This window comes from Leptidea sinapis, chromosome 12, assembly GCF_905404315.1.
Source record: "Leptidea sinapis chromosome 12, ilLepSina1.1, whole genome shotgun sequence".
Taxonomy (NCBI): domain Eukaryota; kingdom Metazoa; phylum Arthropoda; class Insecta; order Lepidoptera; family Pieridae; genus Leptidea; species Leptidea sinapis.
Genome location: NC_066276.1, coordinates 4,404,926 through 4,416,768, shown reverse-complemented (window position 1 = coordinate 4,416,768; position 11,843 = coordinate 4,404,926). Strand labels below are relative to the sequence as shown.

General features: G+C 33.2%; 1 protein-coding gene across 1 annotated transcript; it reads right to left on the bottom strand.

Moving 5' to 3' along the window:
• Positions 1–724: 724 nt before the first annotated feature.
• Positions 725–7,216, bottom strand: LOC126967204 (uncharacterized). Its single transcript, XM_050811690.1, has 4 exons — positions 7,013–7,216; positions 5,588–6,380; positions 3,510–3,665; positions 725–925 (listed from the first exon to the last, which is right to left on the bottom strand). Exons 1-4 carry the CDS (start codon positions 7,096–7,098, stop codon positions 812–814), a joined length of 1,149 nt encoding a protein of 382 aa, XP_050667647.1. The 5' UTR covers positions 7,099–7,216; the 3' UTR covers positions 725–811.
• Positions 7,217–11,843: the final 4,627 nt, after the last annotated feature.

The following is an 11,843-nucleotide window of genomic DNA, read 5'->3' as shown; positions in this document are numbered from 1 at the left end:
AATCATGCATAATTTCAATTAAATCGGTCCAATAGTTTCACAGATTAGCCCGTACAAACAGACAAACAGATAAACAGACGAACAGACAGAAAAAAAAATTAAAAAAAAATCGGTATTTGTTCTATTTCTCTTCTTACATCCCCCCGACTCGGTTTTGCGCATTTTTTTTCTTTGTACAGAAACTTGGTCTCTACAGATTTATCATAAGTATAGATTATTAGCTAAGTTTAACAGAACATGTGCCACATCAACGTCATACATTGTTTGAGACTGGCTCGCGTACGCCCACTTAGGCGTACTATTAATTACCGCTCTTTGCGACTACGCCTTCGGGATCTAGTTTGAACGCAGCGAAAACCAATACTTAATCTAAGGTTTCAATATTTGATACAAACAATGCTATATGAATACAAATGTAATTTAGGTTTTAAATAAATCCTTTATATAAATATTTAAATTGAGAAAAACTTAATAGCAATCAAAATAAAATCTATTCCACAAAAATGTAGATTTAAATAAAATTTTTGAAAGTTGTGGTAAAATTAAGACCATAAATTTGCACTTAAAACACACATCTTTTTTTATTTGAATGTAGAAAACAATTTCATCATGATATTATTTTGTTTTTAATTTTTGCTGTAGTCAACTCTTTCTTTAAAAGGATTTTACGATAAAACCGTGTTTATTAGTGTATTACACGTTATGGGTATTAAAATGATAAAGATTTAAACTAAAACAGTGTAATTAAACAGAGCGTTTAAATAATCAATCGTCACTTAAAAATTTTTTGCCAAAATTGCACAGCACGCGATCATTCTTCGTTATCCTGTAGTTGCAGTCTCACCTCATATTGAGACCTGTACCAGATCCACCAGCCCAGGGCGTGACGAGTAGCCGCCGAAACAATCCAGCAGTAATAACACACCTGAATTATAATAATAGTATTAAAACTGAGCATCGGGCATACCATGAACTGTGATTGCGATTCAATTGACGACCTAAAATGAACTGCTTTGCAATTATTTTTTATTATTTTTTATGAAAATAAGGGACGAGACGAGCGGTACGTTCAACTGATGGTAATTGATACGCCCTGCCCATTACAATGCAGTGTCACGCAAGATTCTTGAAAAACCCCAAAAATACTAAGCGGTACTACAACTGCGCCCTGTCATCTTGAGATAAGAGATGTTAAGTCTCATTTGCCCAGAAATTTCACAAGCTCGCCGTCTTTCAGACCAAAACACAGTAATTCTTACACATTACTGCTTCACGGCAGATATAGGCGCCATTTCATACCACGGTGTCATTAGAGTTATCCAATTTAGGTCGACGTCAAATCAATTATAAATTGAAACTATTTTTGTTCGTCCTTTCGTACCATGAGGTAATATTTCAACCTAAACTGGATAGCTTATGTGTCAAAGTGAGCGATTCAAAAAATGTATTTTTATAATTTCATTGTTGAATCTAAAATCTACTACTTTGAGATAAAGAAATCCTATACGTTATTTATCATCTCATAGACGCAAGGGAATAGAAACCCATTAATGTTTCCTTATAGCTTCAATCCCCTTTCGCGTTAGGTAATAAACGAAACTGTTTTGTGTGATAGTAAAGTTTAAGTCGCCAGGACATAATGTAACTTATAGCCATCATAACGAGCTGGCCTATTCGTTGTATAAGTTCGACTAATTAGATGGTTTCAAAGTACTCGCAAAGTCACTTAGAAAATAAATAACATTTCGTCTTAATTCTTTAATATGATTCATGTATTATTCATGATTTAAATTTCGAATGTTCTTAACTTTTTGCTTTAGATATTAATCGATTGCATAATATTTAAGATTATATTACGATATTACGATTCCAGCTGTTGTTTTTGTTGTTGCTGACGCCATCGCAAAATCCCTATCAAATCTTCTAAAACCAATATGGCAATATTATACTTTAAGTAACTTAACTTGAGACGACAAAAAAAAAACAGCAAATGTTAGAAGACCTTACAAATGCCTGGCCTAACAGCATTGAAAAATTTACCTTTACCTCGGCGCGCCTATGTAAAAGTGTCACCAATTCTTGGTCTCTCATGACTCTTGATCCATTTAAGAGTAATGGTGGTTCCTTGGATAGCGATGCAACGTATGAACTGGCAAGAAGAGACATAGTGACCTGCACTATGTCACTCTTGCAACTTCACTTCTGCTAAATATGTCCATTACCAACACCATATTAGATGGGCAAACTTCAAAAGCTGAAGACCATCGTGAGAAGCGATACTTCTACCATCGCCCGGACTGATTCTTCAACTCATCAACGTTAAGCCAAAATGATACTCAAATTGTTGTGGGCACCTTAACGAGATATACACCACTAACGGCCGTTCCCAATATAAGTACTATCTACAGATAGAGATAAATTACTACCATCTACTGTCAGTAATTAGCTGACAATAATCTGAAGCTATCCCATTTTACCCGATGAGATATATGTATATACATTCTCATCGCCAGTTCACTGTTATAATTTCTATACAAACTTCTTTACCTGGTAAGCTATACGTCGTCCCATTGACGGACAGAGTGTACGGATAAGATGAGTTACCGATGATAAGTTTATTGGGACAGAAAAGTCATCGATAGTTACAATTTTTTATCTCAAGTAGGCCATAACCGGATATAGACTGAATATTGGGAATGTCCGTAAGCTAACACCTTTGGCATAATGATAGCCTGAATTGATTATCTGGTCAAAGATGAATCGGTTCAAGTAAAATTAAATAAGTATGAAGTCCCTACACGAAGTTAACATCCTAGAATGATTTTGCACTTCTGTAAGGAGTTGATCTGATTGAAATAATTAGCCATTACATCAGTTTAGCCTTTACTAAGTCTCGATTACATAAGTGGAATGACTATGACTAGTGTTTTTTAAAAACACATGATGTGCAGCGCCTGTTAACGAGTTTATTAAATGTATAGATTACTGTGGAAATTTATTATTTATAAGTCAAATAATGTTACATTGTACATAAAACATACAGATAGTAAGTTCTCGTGGTTTTGGCAACCCTAGTAGTATTAAACGTGGGGTAATTATAATCATTCAAGAATTTATTTCGTTTTTTATATATTTCAACGTTATCCAGTTTTCTCCAAGGCACTAACTTAGTATAGATAATAATAATACTTTGTTCATTTTTCTTTTACACTCACTGCAAATAATTTAAATTACTAAATGTACAATATTTATTACATACAAATAATTATTTAGATCTTTTTATCGTTAATTGTAATAATACTTACATTGAAAAACGGTTTTACTGTGATATAAAAAGAGGTTGACCTCTGACCCCGAAACTAATAAAAACTGTATCTTCGGGGTCAATGATTTATAGACAAACAAATGACAATGAAAAACGAAACAATTAATAATAAATAAAAATTAAATGTAAATGTGTATGTGTGTGATTGTTGCTTAGTAAAGCTAAAGATATAATTGAAGCGTACCAGAGTCATGCAGGCCAGGACAAATGTGGAAGCTAAAGGCCAGGGAGTAGCGTGCAGCTCTTGCGTCATAAGCCCAGCCAGAGTTCTTCCAGAAAGCCATGCTGCTAAGACTGCTAGAGGGGACATCAGCATTATACCGAGGGTATCCACCATCAGCTGCAAACAAATTAAAAGTTAATTATCACACATATATGGTAAATTACATTGCAATACAATATTTTGCAAATAGAATAGAGTTAAATCACCAATGGGAGGCTCCTTTACACAGGATGCTGGCTAGATTATGGGTACCCCAACGGCGCCTATTTCTGCCGTGAAGTAGTAATGTGTAAACATTACTGTGTTTCGGTCTGAATGGTGCTGTAGCTAGTGAAATTAGTGGGCAAATAAGACTTTACATCTTATATCTCAAGGTGTCGAGCGCAATTACTGTAGTGCCGCTCAATATTTTTGGGCTTTTCAAAAATCCTGAGCGGCAATGCATTGTAATGGATATGGGGTGTCAATTATCATCAGCTCAATCATCATAAAAAATGTGTATGCCATAGGGAAGAAAAACACTATAGGCCTACGTATAGGATAATGCTGCCTATTGGCACCAGGAGCACACACCTCCCCTTTCAATGTGGTGTGACGTTGTGTGTCATGACTGCTTTGTGTAGGGTCTATAAAGCGTTCATGATTGCTATGTAGTTTTGTGATCGACAAGGATGTACATGGCTTATTTGCTTGTATTTCTACTATAGTAGGTATGTGTTTGACGCTGATTTTGACGGAAGTCTTTTGAGAGTCCTTAACAAAACACCCTCATCTATGAATCTACTGAACTGATATTGAAATCACCATCATCCCATCGAGAAATAAGTCAATAATCGAGATTTAACCTACATGAAATGCTCTAAGAATTGACAAAACTGAGAATAAAACAAATGATACCTAGTTTACAGAAGCTACTTATGTTATCAAGAATGGTTCGTGTTCTTTCAAAGTTAAGTACTAAAACATTCAAACAAGCTGGTGAATAGGTACTTGAAAATTGAGTAATCACAAATTTTCCAGCACATAAAATAGCAAAGCAATACTCAATTAATAAATAACTAGGTGCAATACTTTTGCCATAAAATGCATTATGCAGGGAAATAGCAATGGAACACGGATACCAGGTAAAAGGCGAACGTAAAGCCTGAAAAACTTGAGAATGTGGTTTGGCAGCCATGGCAGCCATTGGATTCAGAATCCTTGTTGCATGCTGAATGCAATGTAAAAATAGCCATATTGACCATGAACCTCCGTTGAGGAGACAAGACACGACAAGGAAAAAGAACAATTAAAATTAAAAACTACGAGTTTCCTAATCCACAACAAAAATAAATACTGAGATATATCTTAGTTGTATACAACAATTGAAATAACTCACATAAGGCATAAACAGGGTTAGCAGACTTTACGACTATTATCGCCGTTGTTCTCACTAGTTAACTTTAGCTGAATGCAAATTTTATTCCAATGTTGAAGGGACATCGAATATAAATTCCTTCCCTTGCTAAGATGAAAAAGGATCGGGGAAGTTTTATAGTTTGGTGTTTAATAGAAAATCAACCTTGAATGTAATAAGGCGGACGACTCTATTGGATATACGCAATAAAACCTTGGAGTAAACCAAATACCGACAGTCTTTGATTTACAAGTACGACAGTATTTGATAATATAATCAATAAAAATTAAGTTTTAATAAATACTCAATGTTATTCTTATATCTAGCAAGGTAGTATTTATTTATATTTTCATATTTTATAATAAAAGCAAGAGACAAATAATTATGTATTGCACGCCTCATAGTTATGTTAGCATCAGGAAGAAAAATACACTTGTTGTGCCTAATACTCGGAAGAGTTAGTTAGTAAGACTTTTGTTAGGACGATGTACATGCTTTTACAACTTTATCCCAGAAAATGTACAAAAAAAATTTAAAATAATAATATTAAATACAAAACAAAATATAAATAAAAAATATAAATAAAATTAAAAATTCGTTACACATAATGTGTAACGAATTCAAAAAATTGTTTGGATTTAACCTGTTTAGCATTCTGGCTTAAGATCCACATAACCAGTGCCCTGAGAACTCCATATCGATGTACCCGTCTAGTTGCGTACTTGGTTCCGCACAATTCACATCTGTTTTTTCCTGATTCAGTTAACCATCTTTCCAGGCATTTAACATGAACCCTGCCAACAGTGCCTCTACATGCGCAAGTAGATATGAGTTGCCCCAGTTCCTGCGATAGCGATTCACCTCCATGGCATATTCGACACATATCTTCTATTGAATGACTGCTTGGATCATCTTCTTCCTCAACTTCAGCTATTGGCACTTCACTTTCAACCGTTTCTATAAGCTGAATTGAGTATACTTCCACTTCTGTTTCATCTAAGGTTTTTGTGCCAACTGAACGCGTATTAATTTCATGTTTCTCGGCAGTCGGAGTAAGTGGTTTCCGTTTTGGGCTTCGTACTTTAATACGGTGTTGGCGCCATTGCTTTTCTCGCCTTGAACCAACTGTATCTTTTTGTTTCGTGTCAGCTGCATATTTCTTATCGTTTGTCTTATATCTGTCAGCCATCGTACTTTCAGTCATACTGAGTATATTAAATAGGTCGATGTTACTTGAACTAGCTGTTATATCTTTGTCCGATTTGGTAAGACCGTTAGTAATCGATTCAGATTTTGATTTATCTTTCACATGATTGATTATTTCCAAGGAAGATGAGTTTTTCGATGTAGATGGAGTTGTTTTGTTGTTTTGTTTTAAAAATTTTGCCGATAAAGTGATTGATGGTGTGGATTTTCCAGGTCCCACTGAAATTTGGCTGAAATTTGTAATTTTATTTTAAATATTTGATACAATGACACCACGACGACCTGTATAGCCGAGTGGTTAGCGATCCTACCTACTAAGCTAGAGGTCCTGGGTTCGAATCCCGGTAGGTGCAAGCATTTATATGATAAATATAGATGTTTGTTTCCGAGTCATGGATGTTTAAATGTATTTATGTATGTTTATATGTATGTTTATATGAATTTATGTATGTTTAAGTAAGTATATTGTATTAAATATATCATTGTCTTGTAACCCATAACACAGGCTATATATGCTTAACTTGGGGCAAGATAATTTGTGTAAATGTGTGTCAATATTATTATTATTATTATTATGTTTCAAGTTTATCTTTATGTGGAATTCCATTTTTAGCTGGATTTTATTCAAAAGATTTAATTTTAGAAATGGTTAGAATAAGAAATTTAAATTTAATAATTTTTTATTTATATTATTTTTCATATAGGTACATATAATATAATGACTAATAATAGTTTTTCTAACCTAAAATGTGCTTACGCTTTCATTATAAATTTTCAATGTTATATTGTTGAAAGGAATGGGTCAATCTATTTGTTAGCCAATCGGTTATAAAACGAATCACAATTCTCAGACTTTGCCTACCTTACTTGAGTCGAATTTTGAGTTTTTGTTGTCTCCGCTCGAATTTCATTCTGGACAGAAAATCTGCGGCGCCTAGAGTTTGGCATTGTACTAGGAATTTAAAAGATACTTTATTATTATTTTTTTGTAAAAATTTCAATATTTAATCATTTTCAGCGCTATACTGCGCTTTTAATTTAATTTTTGATGCATGTATTTAATGTCACTCTTATGTCAGACTTGCTTATAAAATTTAATGAAACCTTCTTTGAGTTTAGTTATGCAATGCACTTGACCAGAAACTAAAATGTTATTTAGTAGCCTAGCCCGTGACTTTCCGTGGCCTCAGATCTCTTTCAGCCTGTTATAATAAAATGCAACTTTATATTATCTGTTCGATAGTATGACATGAATGATATTAAAAAGTATAGATAGGTTACGTAGACAACATTCGGTGCTTAAAAATGATACACTACCGCACACATGAATAATTTAACATTGCAATAGATATATACATTACGATTAAACGTCAAAGAAGGATAGCAAATGCAATTATTGCAAGCGAAAAAGAGATAACTCTAATTTGCTAGTTCCTTCGTATTTGTATAGAAAAAATACAGTTAATTCATCAGATATGATTTTTTAACGTACACCGTTATTTATGCCTAAATTACGATTCATTCATGAGTTAATGTAGTAAAAGTTATAAAGTAGTAAAACTGCATTGAAATTAGGTAGATAATGTGTGTATTGATGATATCAATTATTTATACATAAAATAATAAAAAAACACACAAACACCAAAACAAAACGGAAAGGTATCTACAGTGAGTTTTTACAATTTTATTAACGACCGCGACGGCTCCCAAAAAGTTAAGATTACAATTATTATTTTTTGTATCTTATATTATTTATGAATATCTTTTTATTGAGGGTTTATTAGAAAAGGTAATGGGAGAAGAAGAAAATGATCCATTGATTCTTCTGCAGTTAGCAAGGGATATACTGAATGAGACAGTGTTACTGAAAAAACTCCTACTTAAACAAATAGCACTCACTCTCTACATCCGCTAACTACCCTAAAACTTGTTTTAGTAGTTTGATAGTTTAGCTACCTATATGCGCACTTATTAATTAAAAATTATTGCATTTCGTATTACATTCACTGCAGCAACGACTTTTTTACATCATTTCCTAAAATATTCTACCTCGATCATCACGCAACAGACAGCATCAATATTTTGTCATTTCTGTACGTTAATCTATGATCGGCTAGGCGGCAATCGGCGTTGTCATTGCGACATATTTATTTTGTTAGATAAATAATGAAATCAAATAAAATGTTATAATTCATGATTTCTTAACTGTGGTATGTAATTCTATGTTTTTTTTACTTTCCTAATTAGTGCATCTTCCCATCACACAAGACGGCATTTTAATGTTGTACCTATATCAAATTGTAAGCAATTCTGTCAACAACAAACGAGTGTGTAAACCCTTTTCGTATCGAGAGAGCGGCTACGACCAAAGGAACCAATTGACTCCATTTAGGCGACTGATTTTCGGCGCGCTAGTGACATATCTACCTCTTTTCTAATACATATATAAAATTCTCAAGTCGCGGTGTTTGTAGTTAAACTCCTTCGAAACGGCTTGACCGATTCTTATGAAATATGCACATTGGGTAGGTCTGAGAATCGGACAACATCTATTTTTCATCCCCCTAAATGTTAAGGGAGGTCCCGCCAATTTAATTTTTAATTTTTTCGATATTTTTTTTTAAATTTGTAAATTAAATTTAAAAATTAAATACATACAACTTCAAATTTTCACCAATCTACGATCAACAGTTACTTTTGTATCGCGATTTTAATATCGGCAATACAACGTTTGCTGGGTCAGCTAGTAATACTATAATATCATTGTATGATAATGACAATTCTTACTATTTGTCAATTGGATATAAAATGGTTCTTATCATCTAAATATTATATATTAGCGATTTCCACCTATGTATTGACTCCTCACGATATCTCTGGAACCATAGTACGTAATTTGGTAGGAATATCGCCGAGTTTTTTTTTTTATGAACAGAGCAACGTCTGTCGGGTCAGCTAGTATCTATAAGGTTTGATACGATAGTGATTTTCTAAGTGCAGCCTTAACTAATCAAAGTTTACTTCTATAATCTAAAATAATAATAGTTACAAACAGGTAACAATAAAAATATTAAAGTTAGATAATTCTCAGCGGATCCTGTGTTGGAATAATTTTATATTTTGGTTTGAAAATAATTGAACATGCCTCAAATACATTAAGTACCAAATATTGCATTATTACCATTGTTCATGAATGGTGAGTAAATTGTGTTTAATGATTAAGTATTATATATGCTTTATTCAACTAAATATATATATTTTTTGTAAAAATTAATAAGCAGTCGATTTTTTTTAATTGGAAATTCTATTAATTTAAAAATATAATCAAAATTTTAGTAAGGTTTGTAATTGAAGTATGTTAAACAAGTTAATTTTGTGAAACAAAGATATCAGAAGGCGAACGTTAAGCATGTGCCTAAAATTAATGATTTAGGTCTGTTCCAATGTTCGCAAATTGGAACATGAAATTCATTTGTTATAATCTTAATTTAATCCACTGATAATATCTCTCTCCAACAAGATCTTATAATACATATATTATGTACTTGAACTTCTAATAAATACTTTTATTAACTCAATGTCAGATATATGTTTAACAAAAATATATTTCTATTAAGAAGACCAGACTTCCATAGCTCTTAGTATGGCTCCGAATCATTCTCAATTCAAGAATCTGACCGAAAGAATATCTAGGCTTTCGAAATGTGGAGGAGAATTTAGCGCGTCGTGAACTGCATACAGGAACAATAAATCTATTCTTGATAAGCTAAAGCACTGACCTCTACTATATACCACTGGACTGGCGGCTGTCCAAGTGCTTTTATGCCTGTTTGATATTCGCCATTTTGGTGCTGTTGGCCATGTAGCGAGAGTCTGTCGTACTAAACCTAGTGATGCAGCAAACATCGCAAGATGGTGGGAAACTATTTACAAGAAAAAATTGTGTACTTTATTATATTGATTCTTGAAGTATAAATGACACGGAAAACGAACGAAATGAATTCAAAATGCTAAAATACTTCACAGCATTGTACGTTCCTTAGCAGCCAGAATTATACGTCAAAATTAGTTCTCTGGACCCTCGCGAGTGGCACTTCAAATATGTAAAAAAAATTTGATGTCAAACATATGGAGCAACCTATCCAGTGGTATTAATACAGGCCAGAGAGCTAAAGGCTGACGGAAAATTATGTCAAAATCCTTAATTCTATCCTTAGAATAAAGACAATCTCCAGCCGCATTATGTTTACGTATACCATTCTACAACAGTCACAAATTTTTTCCTCCCACAATGTGTTCCAATATCTGCTGCAATATTCCTAAGCCAACACCACAAGAAAACTGAAATCTTGACAAGACTGTAAGACTACAAGCCCTCAGCTACTTTGGTTACAGGACCGAAGACAACCGGATAATGTGGAGGAAATAGGTGTAAAGAGAAAGGCTTAGGGCAAAAAACCAAGAGTTCAAAGTCAAAGTCAAAAAATCTTCATTCACTGTAAAACTATAAAAGTTATTTAGTGCAAGTCAGGATGAAGTACAAAAGTTACAATAGCATTCAAATGAGTATAACAATATTCATTAACAAAATTTAGAACATTAATTCCAACTATCTTTGTTATTAAAATAATCTTTCACAATATAATAGGCCTTAGATGCTAATTTCTTTTTTATGATACATTTAAATTTTAATATTCGATAACCAACACTCAATGTTCCGAATGCCTTGCGAGGACAGAATGAAGTTGAGCAGCTTTGTAAGTAACAAAGGCCTTTCAGGGCAAGCAGAACCCGGATGAAGTAAGTAAAGGGGGTGACACACAGATATTATTCTTTAATTCTTTAGTTTACTTTTGCTATCTACCTCTACATTTACTGTCAAATAAGTCTGGAGTTTTATTCTAGAAACATCTGGACATTTCAGATGTTAGCTGCAATTTTAACATTACAAATTCACCTTTTTGCTCTTAATAGTGATTTTAATTATAATAATACTAGAAATAAGGGATTGCTTGTAACTAAGTCAGTGTAAGAGTAAATGTATACAAAAATATAAATAAATTTCAATGTTGTATTAAAAAAAGGCTCTGTCGTAAATCTTACTACCTCACAGCTGAATATCTAAGTGACCGGACAGCCTCCGACTAGATTATCAGATTAACTTATAGCAATAGCAATGACTAAAACATACACGTATAGTATATTTCACTAAAAAGAGCGCGAGAAAAGAATGCTGGGAGAGTTTCTTGCGCCGCTTTTTCTCTCTCAGAGCGCCATTTGTTTCCGTTGAATCAATTTTGAGAATGCCTATAAATGCCTTTTATGCCTTTTAAGTAGCCTTCAGATTTTATTACATACCTACACTAAATATAGTCTAATTTTATTAATGCAACTTGTTACTCAAGTCTTAGGTAGGTTTTTAATATTACATTAGGAAGACAAACAGTGTATTAGAGTACTTTCACAACCGCATTGTAGAAGTTTCCCACACCTTCAGATTGTGAGGATGTTTTTTTAGTGTTTCCATGTGGTATTCAAAGGGTTGTCTATACGTCCTCGAGGTTGGAAAAGGATCACTTTACAGGATCTACTTTACAATTGATAACCTTCTCATCTCCAATATTTGCATATTAGGAAATTGACTTGAGATGTCACTCTTGCAAATCTAAACAATTTGTTATACTTTAAAGCGA

Coding starts and splice junctions, on each gene's coding strand:
- LOC126967204 (XM_050811690.1), bottom strand. CDS start 7,098: ATGCCAAACTCTAGGCGCCGCAGATTTTCTGTCCAGAATGAAATTCGA. Junction 3,666..5,587: donor TAAGCCAGAATGCTAAACAG/GTTAAATCCAAA, acceptor ATTTGTTTGCAG/CTGATGGTGGATACCCTCGG. Junction 926..3,509: donor TCCTGGCCTGCATGACTCTG/GTACGCTTCAAT, acceptor ATTATAATTCAG/GTGTGTTATTACTGCTGGAT.